The sequence below is a fragment of the Suillus subalutaceus genome (genome assembly GCF_016647625.1).
Source record: "Suillus subalutaceus strain FC151 chromosome Unknown DFJ58scaffold_483, whole genome shotgun sequence".
Lineage (NCBI taxonomy): Eukaryota > Fungi > Basidiomycota > Agaricomycetes > Boletales > Suillaceae > Suillus > Suillus subalutaceus.
Genome location: NW_024540732.1, coordinates 205 through 10,610, shown reverse-complemented (window position 1 = coordinate 10,610; position 10,406 = coordinate 205). Strand labels below are relative to the sequence as shown.

The window sequence follows — 10,406 nt, the reverse complement described above, 5'->3', positions numbered from 1 at the left end:
ACTCAGCTTCACCACTCTCGCACTGGTCCAGGATACCAACATAATTCTACCTTCCTTAGGACCGTCTTCCTACTCCCATTCACCTCACACATCCGCTCGCACTCAGCTTCACCACTCTGCTGGATACCATTGGCAACATAATTCTATCTTCCTTACCACTCGCACTCAGCTTCACTAATAATCTTGCACTGGATAGTACCAACATCGTTCTATTACCTTCCTTACCGCTGAATACTCTTTCCACTCGCACTTGTTTTTTTTTTGTTATTATTATTACTATTACCATTATTAATATTAATATTAATTGGGAATTCCAGCAAGAGCATCGAAATACAAGCGACGAGTCTTGAAATTGTCTGAATTTGCCTTGCTACCCTTTACAATGCTTACACTATCATTTCATGGCCTTAAAATGTAAGGCTCATCCCGCATTACCCAGGATCATTACAATGCCTTAACATAATTTGGACAGGCATTATAAGTGCCTTGAAATTTTATCGTACACCATTAACATGCATTGTAAGTGTGCCGTGTGAAAAGGTCCCTTAAAATGTCTTAAATTGAATTCGAAGGCACGCGGGGAAATTTCCGACATTGTGCCTCTTATATTTTGTTCTGAGTCTTGATGTATTTAATCAGCATATGCGAGCACAAAAAAATAAGAGAGCACTTACACTGAGATCTGGTTGGAGACTGAATTGCGAAATTTCTTCTGATTTTGATGGTATGCGGCGCCATACTTGATGTGATTCGCAAAAAGGAGCTTGGCGATGGCACCGTGGACATCCCCTTTGTCCTTGCTCGTGGGGTTATCATCAGCATCCACCATCTTTTTCTTCCCCTCCAAATAGAATAGAATCCTACATTCAGGGGAGTGAGTGGTTAGATAATTTACCAGGGCGTCAGTGAGGGCCGTTTCACTTTGCCATTGAATTGACATCTTGGGCCCTGGTACTACTGCAGGGCTGTTGAATTGTCCTTCGGAGGTGGATGCTCGAGGATCCATGACCCTTGAGCGTACTTGAGCGTTGGCTCGAAGTCGTGCAGAATGACGAACACGTTGGCGAGTAGCAGGCATGTTTTGAAACTCCGCCGTGCCATGCCGGACTGACTTTCAATCGAGGCCGAGTTGCTTGAGGTGTTGGAAGGTTTAGCCGTGCTCTAGGCGAGTTTCCAAAAAGTTTTGAAAGTTATTTTGAGTACCACTATAGTGGAAAAGAGCCAAAAACGCTCACAATCCATTTTGCCGACTTCTGCCATTCTGCCAATTGCCGTTCTGCCATTTTGCCAATTGCCACAAGGCCAATTCCTTTCTGCCCCCTACACTGCTTGTACTTTGTGCTGTCTTCGGTTGGTGATATTACGTAACAAAGCATTGTTCCCTTTCGCATTAACTTGAACTTCCTAGTTCACCGGCACCGTTCTTTCAGCCCGTGCATTAATCAATTCTTTCCTCATGGCAGTCTTCATCGAACAGCCATGTTAAATATGAAATTCACCCATCTTTCTGCCCGCTCATAAATCAACTCCTTCCTTATGGCGACGCTCAGCGCTGATATCTGGATAAGAGGGGAATCCATCATCTTCTGTTGATATGAAGTGTGACAGCCCAATAATAGTCTTGAGACGAGACACATGTTATGGAAGTAGTCTGCGCCGATTCTAAATGTTGAAACTTTAACAATAGTAACCGGTGAGCACTTGAGCGTCGAGGTGAGCCTATCATGGCATGTGCTTTGCTATTAAACTTGTGTTAACGTTCTACATGTTCGATACTTTATAATCTAGCGGACTCCTAATCACCACACGAACGAATGGAGATTGTCTGGTTTAGACTAGGCTTGCTATGTTGAAGATATTCATGCCATTCCCAGTGCTCTACAGGACCTCTGTAGCAGTGCCATGCGTCTCCAGCAGCCCTTCACTGTGATATCATGGTTCAGACTCGAGCACTGTAACGCTATGCCCCACGGTGTAAAGGTGGTGCCGGCACTCTTCCAAGGGAGTGGCGCCAAGCGAATCATCTAACACATTCGGTTCGAACTAGTTTTGAATGTAGAATGGAGACCACATTTTGTTACGAATGTGGTGTAAACCAGGTCATTATCGAACTCACACAGCAAGTCAACAACATCAGAAAGCAAGCGTTTCGTTCTTACAAGGCAGTGATCGGCAGATGGGGGAGTTTTACACAGCATACAAAAGGGAAGTCAAATGATTGATACATTCATATCCACGATTAACAAGGTCACAGCTAATTATTGTTTCGATAAAAGCAACGTTAGTCTTATGACTCGTGAGATCACGATTATCTCCCTTCCATGTCCATAACCCTCGACGACCGTGATTTCAGTTTCACTTATGATGGTTCATGGTTTCATGGCGGTCAAGCGGGATTCGAATACGATAACACTACCACAGGAACGAATACGGCAGGGTCGATGGCCTTGTTCAATTTCTCTGGTTGGTGCCAATCTTCCTGGTACTGTAGAATTTGTAAGCTCCTTGTACTGACGTGGTGCGCTATTAGGTATCAGCGTTAGCGTCTTTGGTACCGTCGGTCCCATTGTTTACCAGGGGAATGACGTGGGAGCCTCAATCTCATCATACCAGGTTGACGATCAACCTGCGGTGACTTTTACAGCTCCTGCACAAGGAGGAACTCTGTTTCACTACAACTTTTTTACTTCTCCTACATTGGGCAATGGTCCACACCAATTAAAAATCACCAATCTCAATCAAAGCAGCTATCTTTGGCTTGACTATGTTCAGTATACCCCGTTGTCAGGTAAGATTTTTCATATCACGAAATCCACAATATATAATCTTATGATGACTTGGAGCGCGGCGTCCACCCGCGTGCGTCTCACGTGCGCTTACTTGACCAATTTCTACTACCACTACCATTCAGAAACCTACTAACGTTACCATCATTAGCTTCGCTCCATCACTTACAACATTGCCGAGTCCTCGTGCTCACGAAATAAAACTCCACTTTACTTCATTTGGTTGCGAGCACATCATCAATTCCTTATAAGCTGACCCTTTCATCTGCGTCATCTTGCTGTTTGAACACCGCAGCTCCAAAACATGTCGACGTCATTTACGCACAACGAAAAATATAAATTCTGAGTCGTTCTTCATCAGTTTGCCCACGCATCATTTGTGTTTTACGACTTGATCTATTATGCCCGGTTCATCCATGAATCCGTCTTGATGATATTTCACACAGTCGTATACTACAGTGCTGACACTGTAAAAGAAGATGATCAGCTCATAGCAGATCACCCTGAAGCGACACCTGATTTTCTCGCAATTCTCTCACAAAATGGAATTCCAAAGCACGAACTTTATCTCAAGCAGGGCTGTATTTGCTCACTTAGGCGCAATATGTCTGTTCAGAAGGAACTGGTGAAGAATGCACGCCTCATCATACAACAATTGCACCGCCGTTATGTCAAGGTTCGAGTCATCAACAACAGGACAGGTCAACTTGGAGATACTTAATACATCCCCCGCATCCACTTCGAATTCACACCCCCACGCGTAAGTTAGACTGTTCATCGTCTACAATTTCCCCTCCGTCTTGCATATGCAACGACTTTCAATGGTTGCCAAGGTCTAACCCTTGACAAGACCGTTCTCAACCTTCGCTGCGAAGTCTTCGCACACGGTCAACTGTACACAGCCCTTTCACGGATCCGTCAACGAGACGATTCACGCATCCTATTTTCAGAAGACAAACCAAATGACGATTTCAATACGTCCAACGTCGTGTATAAAGAATTGTTATTAGATTTGAACTAGATCCATCCAACGAGCCGCGCAGCGGCAAGCACTTGTATGGCATATTTTTATCGTGGGCGCTAGCGGCATCACCTAGCCCGTCATCTCCGGCAACTACCAATAGCCAACAACCCATTTCAACACCATCTTCGACTGCTCCCGAGCCTCTAACTAACACACCGTCCTCATCCTCATCGCCATCGTCCTTGCCAGTCCCTCAAACTTCAGTACAAACTACCAAGAAAAACAATGCGCCAGTGATTGGAGGTGTGGTCGGAGGGGCAGTACTGGTTGTGGCTGTACTGGCGCTGATTTTTTACCTGCGGAGACAACGCAATGCTCAAGCAGTAGTTGGAGAAACAAGTTTGTTGATTTCTAAAATGAGAGTTCATATTTTAATTTTTATATGTGGACACAGATGTGGACAATGCTCTTAACCCTTTCGTATCTCAGGTTCGTAGCAACCACCCCTTCTCCATGACGTCGAACACGCCTCTCGTTGGGCTCGATGATTGGTCCCGTTCGAATCGTCCCCGGTCTTCTGTTGTCCCACCATCTGTCGTAGGCATTGGGAGCGTGAGTCGTGTTGAGGACCTGGAGGCCGATGCTTTCTTCCCTCGCCAGGTAGCCAACGAGGAACAAGTCTACCTACATGAAGACGGTGGTGTCCGGATAGCTGGTGGTCCGCTCCGCGGACGGGTGGACATTCCTCCTGAGTATCGAGAGTACTTGTGATTAATTTGCGTAGTTTTCACAATGGTTTGTCCGGGAGATGCATTCATTGTCCTGCTAAAAATCTAGACTCCTTTAAGTGCTGCCGTACACTTTAATTCCGCATTAAGGACTTCTGATCATGTTGCTGATGTGTCGGCCCGAGGAATTAGATAACAGTGCACAATGTCCATCTGGCTGGTGCTCCAGTACTGCAGTCATTCGCGCAAGGTGGGATCTTAGTTACTCTGAGGCTCGTGCAGGGAGAATACGTGATTCATGGCGTGAGCTCAAGCACAAGTTAAACTTCTTGACTTCGATCGCAGATCTGCCCAAGACACGAAAATGATGCTCGGTGGCCAGCTTTGCGCAGGGTCGCAGGATGCACTGATCAAGTCCAATACTCGATGCGAGGCGTACTACTATCATGGAAAGGAACATGCAGTGATACAGAGCGAAAGGTTGACGAGGATACAAAAATACTCCGCAACGCTGGGTCGACGGGTGTGGTGAAAGACAGAAACAACAAACACTAGATGCATATTACATTCGCCCATGAAAAACTCCAAAGCCCGCTCGTACCTCCTCCGTACAACTTAAAAAACATTGCAAGGCTGAATATAATTGCAATAACCAGCAACATGACCAACGATGAAGACCTTTCGAATCTGTGTTGCATCGCAAGCCTCGCAACAACCAACTGGGAGGGAGGGCCTTTAGCACCGGCGTCATCAATGGCAGCGATTTCCTCAGCGGTGAGTGGTGCTTCATGATCTGAATTAAATTGACGTCGCACTTCATGATTTGAGACATACGAAGATCTTCGACAGCGAGGTACTCTTGAAGGCGTTCCTTGCTCCGGCTCGTCCTTTAGTGATGGGAGTGACATGAGACACGAAGATTACATGGAGAATAGATGGACATACGTGACGATTGCTACACCCTTACTTCTGACCCAAGAGAAAATGACCTGATTCGGAGTTGCTCCTATACGCTTAGCGGCGGCGTTGACTACCGCATCGACCGGTCCTCCAGGGTTCTGCGTAATAGAGCTGGTCATGCAGAAATCAGCATTGTTCAAGTTTGGAGCAACGAATTATTAGGAGCGGCCTGAGGACTCACTTCAGACTTCCATATGCTTCCACCGTGATACTCTGCTTTGCGCAGTACTCAAGCAAAGCTTTTTGCGAGGCATAATTATACGGGTGGAATCGAATCTGTACGAGTTGGTTACATCTGATGCCGGGTTCAACTGGTGAAATTCACTTGGTTGACAGCAGGTTTCGTAATCGCAGTTTTCAGGAGTTTCTGGAGGTCCTCTAGGGTAAAGTTGCTGACACCAATGCTCCTGATAGCAGTGAAGACCAATGAATCCTGTTCGAGTCGCAAAGAGCACACCTTGTCAATCCATCTTTCTTCATCTTCTCGAATTCTTGCCACCCAGATTCAAAGTCAGAAAAGAGATCCGGGAAGTGCACCAGATACAAATCAACATAAGAAAGACCCATCTGAGCAAGCATATGATTAAGTCCGTGCAGCAACTCGTGGGTGATATGTGAAGCCTAACCTTGTTCAAACTTTGTTGAATAGCCTCCCGCGGTGATGCACCAGAGCTGTACTTAGTAGTGATATACAGACTCGAGCGAGGAAGACCGCTCTCCTTGATAGCTAGGCCCACGTAGGCTTCTGTCCGATATACTTATACCAGAGTAAATTTCGAGACATGAGATTCTAATAATCATTGCAATTAGAACTTAAAAGTGACATACACTGTGCGGTGTCGATATGGGAAAATCCATTCTCAATGGCCTGTCCCACGTAGTCTGTGACATCCTTAAATATCATGCTGGTCCCCGTGCCAAAAGCTATTACGGGGAACTGGGACACAGCACAGCACATATCAGCCTGAGGTCACACGGTAATGCAAACTTTTATAATTAGTACGATACCTCATTTCCATCGTTAAGAGTGACGGTACCAAATGGCATAGTAGCTGGGAGTAGGAACGAAACGTATGATTAGAACTTAGAAGACATCCTAGCTGGCAGCATCCGGCCGGCGACTCAACCGTTGCCGAAAGATCGTTTTGAGCCTTTCGTAATTACACCTTTCAAGTTTGCCTTTTCCCTGGGGGCAGCGAGGATTAACCCGTTCGACGTCATCTCAAAGCCCGACCTCAAGTGTTTCTCGCCGGGCGTACTAGCTATTTTGACGCGACACTGACGAGCCTGGTCCTTGACGCGCTAGTGCAACTCATTCCTATGTTATATTCGACTCCCACATCAAGTTGTATGGGTTCATGATCATTCCTTCGTTGATTTTATTCACCATAAGCACATATACTACTAGCTAGTCATCAGCTAATGACTATTTTCTTGGCACTAACGCGGCACTGACGAGCCTTGACGCGGCCACTGACGCGTCAGTGTTCTACATTAAGGACACACACTAGCCAACGACTATTTTCTTTTCCTCCCTTTCTGGACCCTCTTTGAAGCACGTTGACACTTAACTGGCGCGCATTCTTGAGCTGGCAGTGAAGGGCGACGTTTCACAGGTGCAATTTCTTCTTCAGCCGGTAGCGAAGGAGCTACAACGTCAGACAACTTGTCTGTAGACGTGGCATCAGAATTATCGCTGAACCGGCCATGGGTCCCATGCGCCAGTCCTTCGAACGCCTCGTGTTCACGGCCCCCATGGCTTAAACAAAAGCCCTCGTCTCCCGGAGGTGCTGTGTAGGGTAGTGTCTCGACGTCCATACCATGGTCAGCAATCATACTCTCAACTACATCCTGATCTTCTGCCGACATCTCTGTGATGTATAAAAAAAGGATTAAAACAGCAGAAAACAAAAAGGGTCGATAAACGAACCTCGAATTTTAGCTTGGCAGAGTGCATCAGCTGCATCCTTGCGCTGGCGTTGTTTTCCAGCTGTAAGAATTCGTGATTGTCGTTGGCATCCTCTGAAGCTGTGTGAGATTATGGACTTCGACAGTCCAGTGATCTTGATGTGGCCTGAGGCGCGAGGCATGGAGGTATAAATATTATGGGGGAAGCCACACTGATGACAGAAGGATGAGTGGGCAGTCGAGGTGGCGAGGCAGCAACAGGAAAAGTAATGCAAGTATAGCAGGTAGGCTCCTACAATGACAGCGGCAGTGAGCAAGGCGAGGATGGGCTGCTGGTCAAGGTGGCGAGGCAGCGCTCGGTCTGGATGGGAAAATCAGTGCAAAGACTGCAGGTGGGCTCCTACAACAACGGTGACAACGAGCTTGAGCTACCCTGGGGACAGGTTGTAGTGGTCCAAGGAAAGGGAGGGCGGGGCAACGCCGTGGTAGGCGTAGACGCTATGTAGGACGCTGACGGGAAAGGGTAAGGCGCGTGGGAACGCTAGGGCGCGTAGATGGACATGATAGGTGCCATGGCAGGGGCGGGCAGATTACATACGCCTAGGATTACCTCCGAACATGGATAGGTGGATAGGTGAAGGTCGTAGATGATTTGGGGCAGTATTTAATGCCGGTGTTGAGGTTTAACCCAAGTAAGCCTAATAATAGCACGTAATCACCAAGTATAATAAGGCTTACAAATTGGGCAACCCACGTGACGGGGCCAGTCGCGTCACAGGCGCGTCACGACCGCGCCAATTTCACCTGGCCCTTTCTCGCCTCTTGCATTCGACCACTAGTCTCGCAAACTGTTGCCTTTGTCATACGTTTCCCACCCTCGTGATCATCCTTCCACCTGCCTTTGTTTCCACACATCAAGCTCTTTACAATTTGAGCTCGGCGCTCTGTTCTCGTTTCACGCAAACTCGGAAGAATGAAAATATCGAGGAGGCCATTCGACTCTGCCAAGAGTCGTTGGAGGCTTTGCCTTCACTGCACCCGAGTAGATATTTCAGCTACAAGTGATTGCAGGAAGCCTACTTGTCTCGTTACCGAGTACAACGCAACTCTGCTGATCCGTCACTTCCTGTAGAGAACTTCAGACTGGCATCACAGCATCCCACTCACGGATTCCCGGCACACATTGCAGGGGATATAGAATGGGCTCGCTAAGCAGAAGTCTATCAACATGACTCTGCCCTAGAGGCATACCAAACGTACTTTGAGCTTTTCGACAACCATGTGATGGCACGATCGTCGGTTATCTCACGGCGCGAGGCCGCAACCGCTTTCCGCAGCGCCCAATCACTGCCAGTAGATGCAGCCTCGAGCGCCATCCGTTATAGTCCTCTGCAACGAGCAGTTGAACTTATAGAGCAGGGTCGTGGCCAACAGTGGTCGCTGGCCTCTCGACTCAGAACTCCGCTGGAAGACCTGAAGCTTGCAAGTCCGGAACTAGCTCACAGGCTCTCAACCAGCGCCTGTCTGATGCTCAGGGTTCCGTCGGCAGCGCTGACCGAGCAGCTGCTGATCAATCAGCAATACAGTACAGGAGACTTCAGGAGCAGTGGGAAGCTGCGGTAGCTGAGATCCGTAATCTTAAAGGTTTCTCGCGGTTCCTGCTCCCGCCTTCGTATCAAGACTTGCAAGCGGCAGCACGTCATGGCCCAGTCACCATCCTCGTTGCGAGTCAATATTCATGCGGTACCATTGTTCTCCCGACATTAGGAGAGCCCCGCCACGTTCGCTTTCCGCGCATCACTCTCCCAGATTCAGAGATGCTCAAAAACGATTTCACTGAGGCAATACAGCATACGGCTCGTATGCGCCCGGAAGAGCTGAGGAAGAAGTTGCGAGTACTCTTGCGGATAGTATGGGACGAGATCATACTTCACACAGTTAACGTCCTCCAGAGTGACCTGAAATTGCAGCCTCAGTCTCGAATATGGCTGTGTCCGACGGCAGCCTTCACGTCCGTCCCTCTCCATGTAGCTAACCCCTTTCGAATGATAGCAGATCGTTCTGGGGGAGAGCCATGCCTGGAGGATCTCTACATCTGCTCTTACCCGCCCACAATTTCAGCTCTTATTAGAGGTCGGCAGATGATGAAGACGCATGCGACTCCCTCCTTCGCGACAATCGGACAAAGTCAACCGGGCGCAAGGCAAGGTAGAGTGCTCCCCGCTGTCAACAGAGAGCTGAAGCTTGTCCACAGACTTGTTCCCCCCCCAATGTCAAGTTCACCAATATCTCTGGCGACAAGGGTGTGGCGAGCTCACATGAATGCAAACTCTGGATTCTGCAAATGAACCCAGAGATTACATTCATGTCCCCGGCCATCAAATGTCCGTCGTGCATAACGATGAAAGACTGATCGATTCCACATTATATAGTGAGATTGAGCCACTGTTTGTGGCTTAGTGCACGAATCGAAGAGGCAAGTGCACTCGAAGCTTTGCGACGTAACACCTGGGTGCACCTCGCTTGTCATGGCACGCAAGACCGAAAGAAACCTTACAATTCACGTTTCGCCATGAGAGACAAACCCCTCACGCTGCTTGAAATCATGGAGAACAACTCCGCAGGCTGAATTCGCGTTCTTATTGGTATATCATACCGCTGTTGGTGATGAGGAGACGCGCGACGAGGTCATTCACCTGAACGCGGCTGTACTCTTACTCTTACCTTGACCCCCATCATCCTCGTTAGTATCAAGAATACACCGTTGTCTCGTTAATTGCTTGTGTTGGTTTTCCGTGTAACTCGTCAGATACGAGTTTCCAACTAGCTACTTTGTAAGTTGTCATCGTTGCTTGGGTAGCACTAGTACAACGGCTTGCTGACTATCATCATGCACGAAAACTGTCGACATATACCAGAGGCTGCGAAACAAGCACACAAGTGACAGGGATGCAGCCATCAAACAGTCAATCGAGTGCTTCGGCTCTCGCAATGAAAAACGTCGCAAAGCTGAATATAATTGCAATAGCCAGCACATGACCAACGATGAAGACCTTTCGA

The 10,406-nt window shown here is 47.8% G+C and overlaps 5 protein-coding genes across 5 annotated transcripts; 2 read left to right on the top strand and 3 right to left on the bottom strand.

Moving 5' to 3' along the window:
* Nucleotides 1-545: 545 nt before the first annotated feature.
* On the bottom strand, nt 546-1,376 carry DFJ58DRAFT_849452 (uncharacterized protein; the record flags this gene model as incomplete). The annotated part of the gene is made up of 4 exons (XM_041393719.1): nt 546-621; nt 675-860; nt 1,022-1,161; nt 1,236-1,376. The coding sequence occupies 4 exons, from the start codon at nt 1,374-1,376 to the stop codon at nt 546-548; spliced, it is 543 nt and encodes a 180-aa protein (XP_041234911.1).
* A 945-nt stretch (nt 1,377-2,321) lies between these two features.
* On the top strand, nt 2,322-2,922 carry DFJ58DRAFT_672637 (uncharacterized protein; the record flags this gene model as incomplete). Its single annotated transcript, XM_041383032.1, has 2 exons — nt 2,322-2,482; nt 2,538-2,922. 2 exons carry the CDS (start codon nt 2,322-2,324, stop codon nt 2,920-2,922), a joined length of 546 nt encoding a protein of 181 aa, XP_041234910.1.
* A 1,950-nt stretch (nt 2,923-4,872) lies between these two features.
* On the bottom strand, nt 4,873-6,541 carry DFJ58DRAFT_828967 (NADP-dependent oxidoreductase domain-containing protein). The gene is made up of 9 exons (XM_041392209.1): nt 6,447-6,541; nt 6,267-6,375; nt 6,065-6,195; nt 5,896-6,005; nt 5,764-5,845; nt 5,620-5,714; nt 5,424-5,549; nt 5,313-5,365; nt 4,873-5,262 (listed from the first exon to the last, which is right to left on the bottom strand). The coding sequence occupies exons 1-9, from the start codon at nt 6,483-6,485 to the stop codon at nt 5,030-5,032; spliced, it is 978 nt and encodes a 325-aa protein (XP_041234909.1). The 5' UTR covers nt 6,486-6,541; the 3' UTR covers nt 4,873-5,029.
* A 232-nt stretch (nt 6,542-6,773) lies between these two features.
* On the bottom strand, nt 6,774-7,740 carry DFJ58DRAFT_357629 (uncharacterized protein). The gene is made up of 2 exons (XM_041380007.1): nt 7,369-7,740; nt 6,774-7,309 (listed from the first exon to the last, which is right to left on the bottom strand). Exons 1-2 carry the CDS (start codon nt 7,526-7,528, stop codon nt 6,957-6,959), a joined length of 513 nt encoding a protein of 170 aa, XP_041234908.1. The 5' UTR covers nt 7,529-7,740; the 3' UTR covers nt 6,774-6,956.
* A 1,612-nt stretch (nt 7,741-9,352) lies between these two features.
* DFJ58DRAFT_828961 (uncharacterized protein) lies at nt 9,353-9,849 on the top strand. The gene has a single exon (XM_041392208.1). It carries the CDS (start codon nt 9,392-9,394, stop codon nt 9,692-9,694), a length of 303 nt encoding a protein of 100 aa, XP_041234907.1. The 5' UTR covers nt 9,353-9,391; the 3' UTR covers nt 9,695-9,849.
* The last annotated feature ends 557 nt before the right edge of the window (nt 9,850-10,406 follow it).

Bases quoted from the DNA above. Each gene is read 5' to 3' on its own strand.
- DFJ58DRAFT_828961 (XM_041392208.1), top strand. From the start codon at position 9,392: ATGATAGCAGATCGTTCTGGGGGAGAGCCATGCCTGGAGGATCTCTAC.
- DFJ58DRAFT_357629 (XM_041380007.1), bottom strand. From the start codon at position 7,528: ATGCCTCGCGCCTCAGGCCACATCAAGATCACTGGACTGTCGAAGTCC. The intron at 7,310-7,368 runs GTTCGTTTATCG...TATACATCACAG, and splicing joins CTGCCAAGCTAAAATTCGAG to AGATGTCGGCAGAAGATCAG.
- DFJ58DRAFT_828967 (XM_041392209.1), bottom strand. From the start codon at position 6,485: ATGCCATTTGGTACCGTCACTCTTAACGATGGAAATGAG. The intron at 6,376-6,446 runs GTATCGTACTAA...GCTGTGTCCCAG, and splicing joins CTCTTAACGATGGAAATGAG to TTCCCCGTAATAGCTTTTGG. The intron at 6,006-6,064 runs GTTAGGCTTCAC...ATGCTTGCTCAG, and splicing joins TTCAACAAAGTTTGAACAAG to ATGGGTCTTTCTTATGTTGA.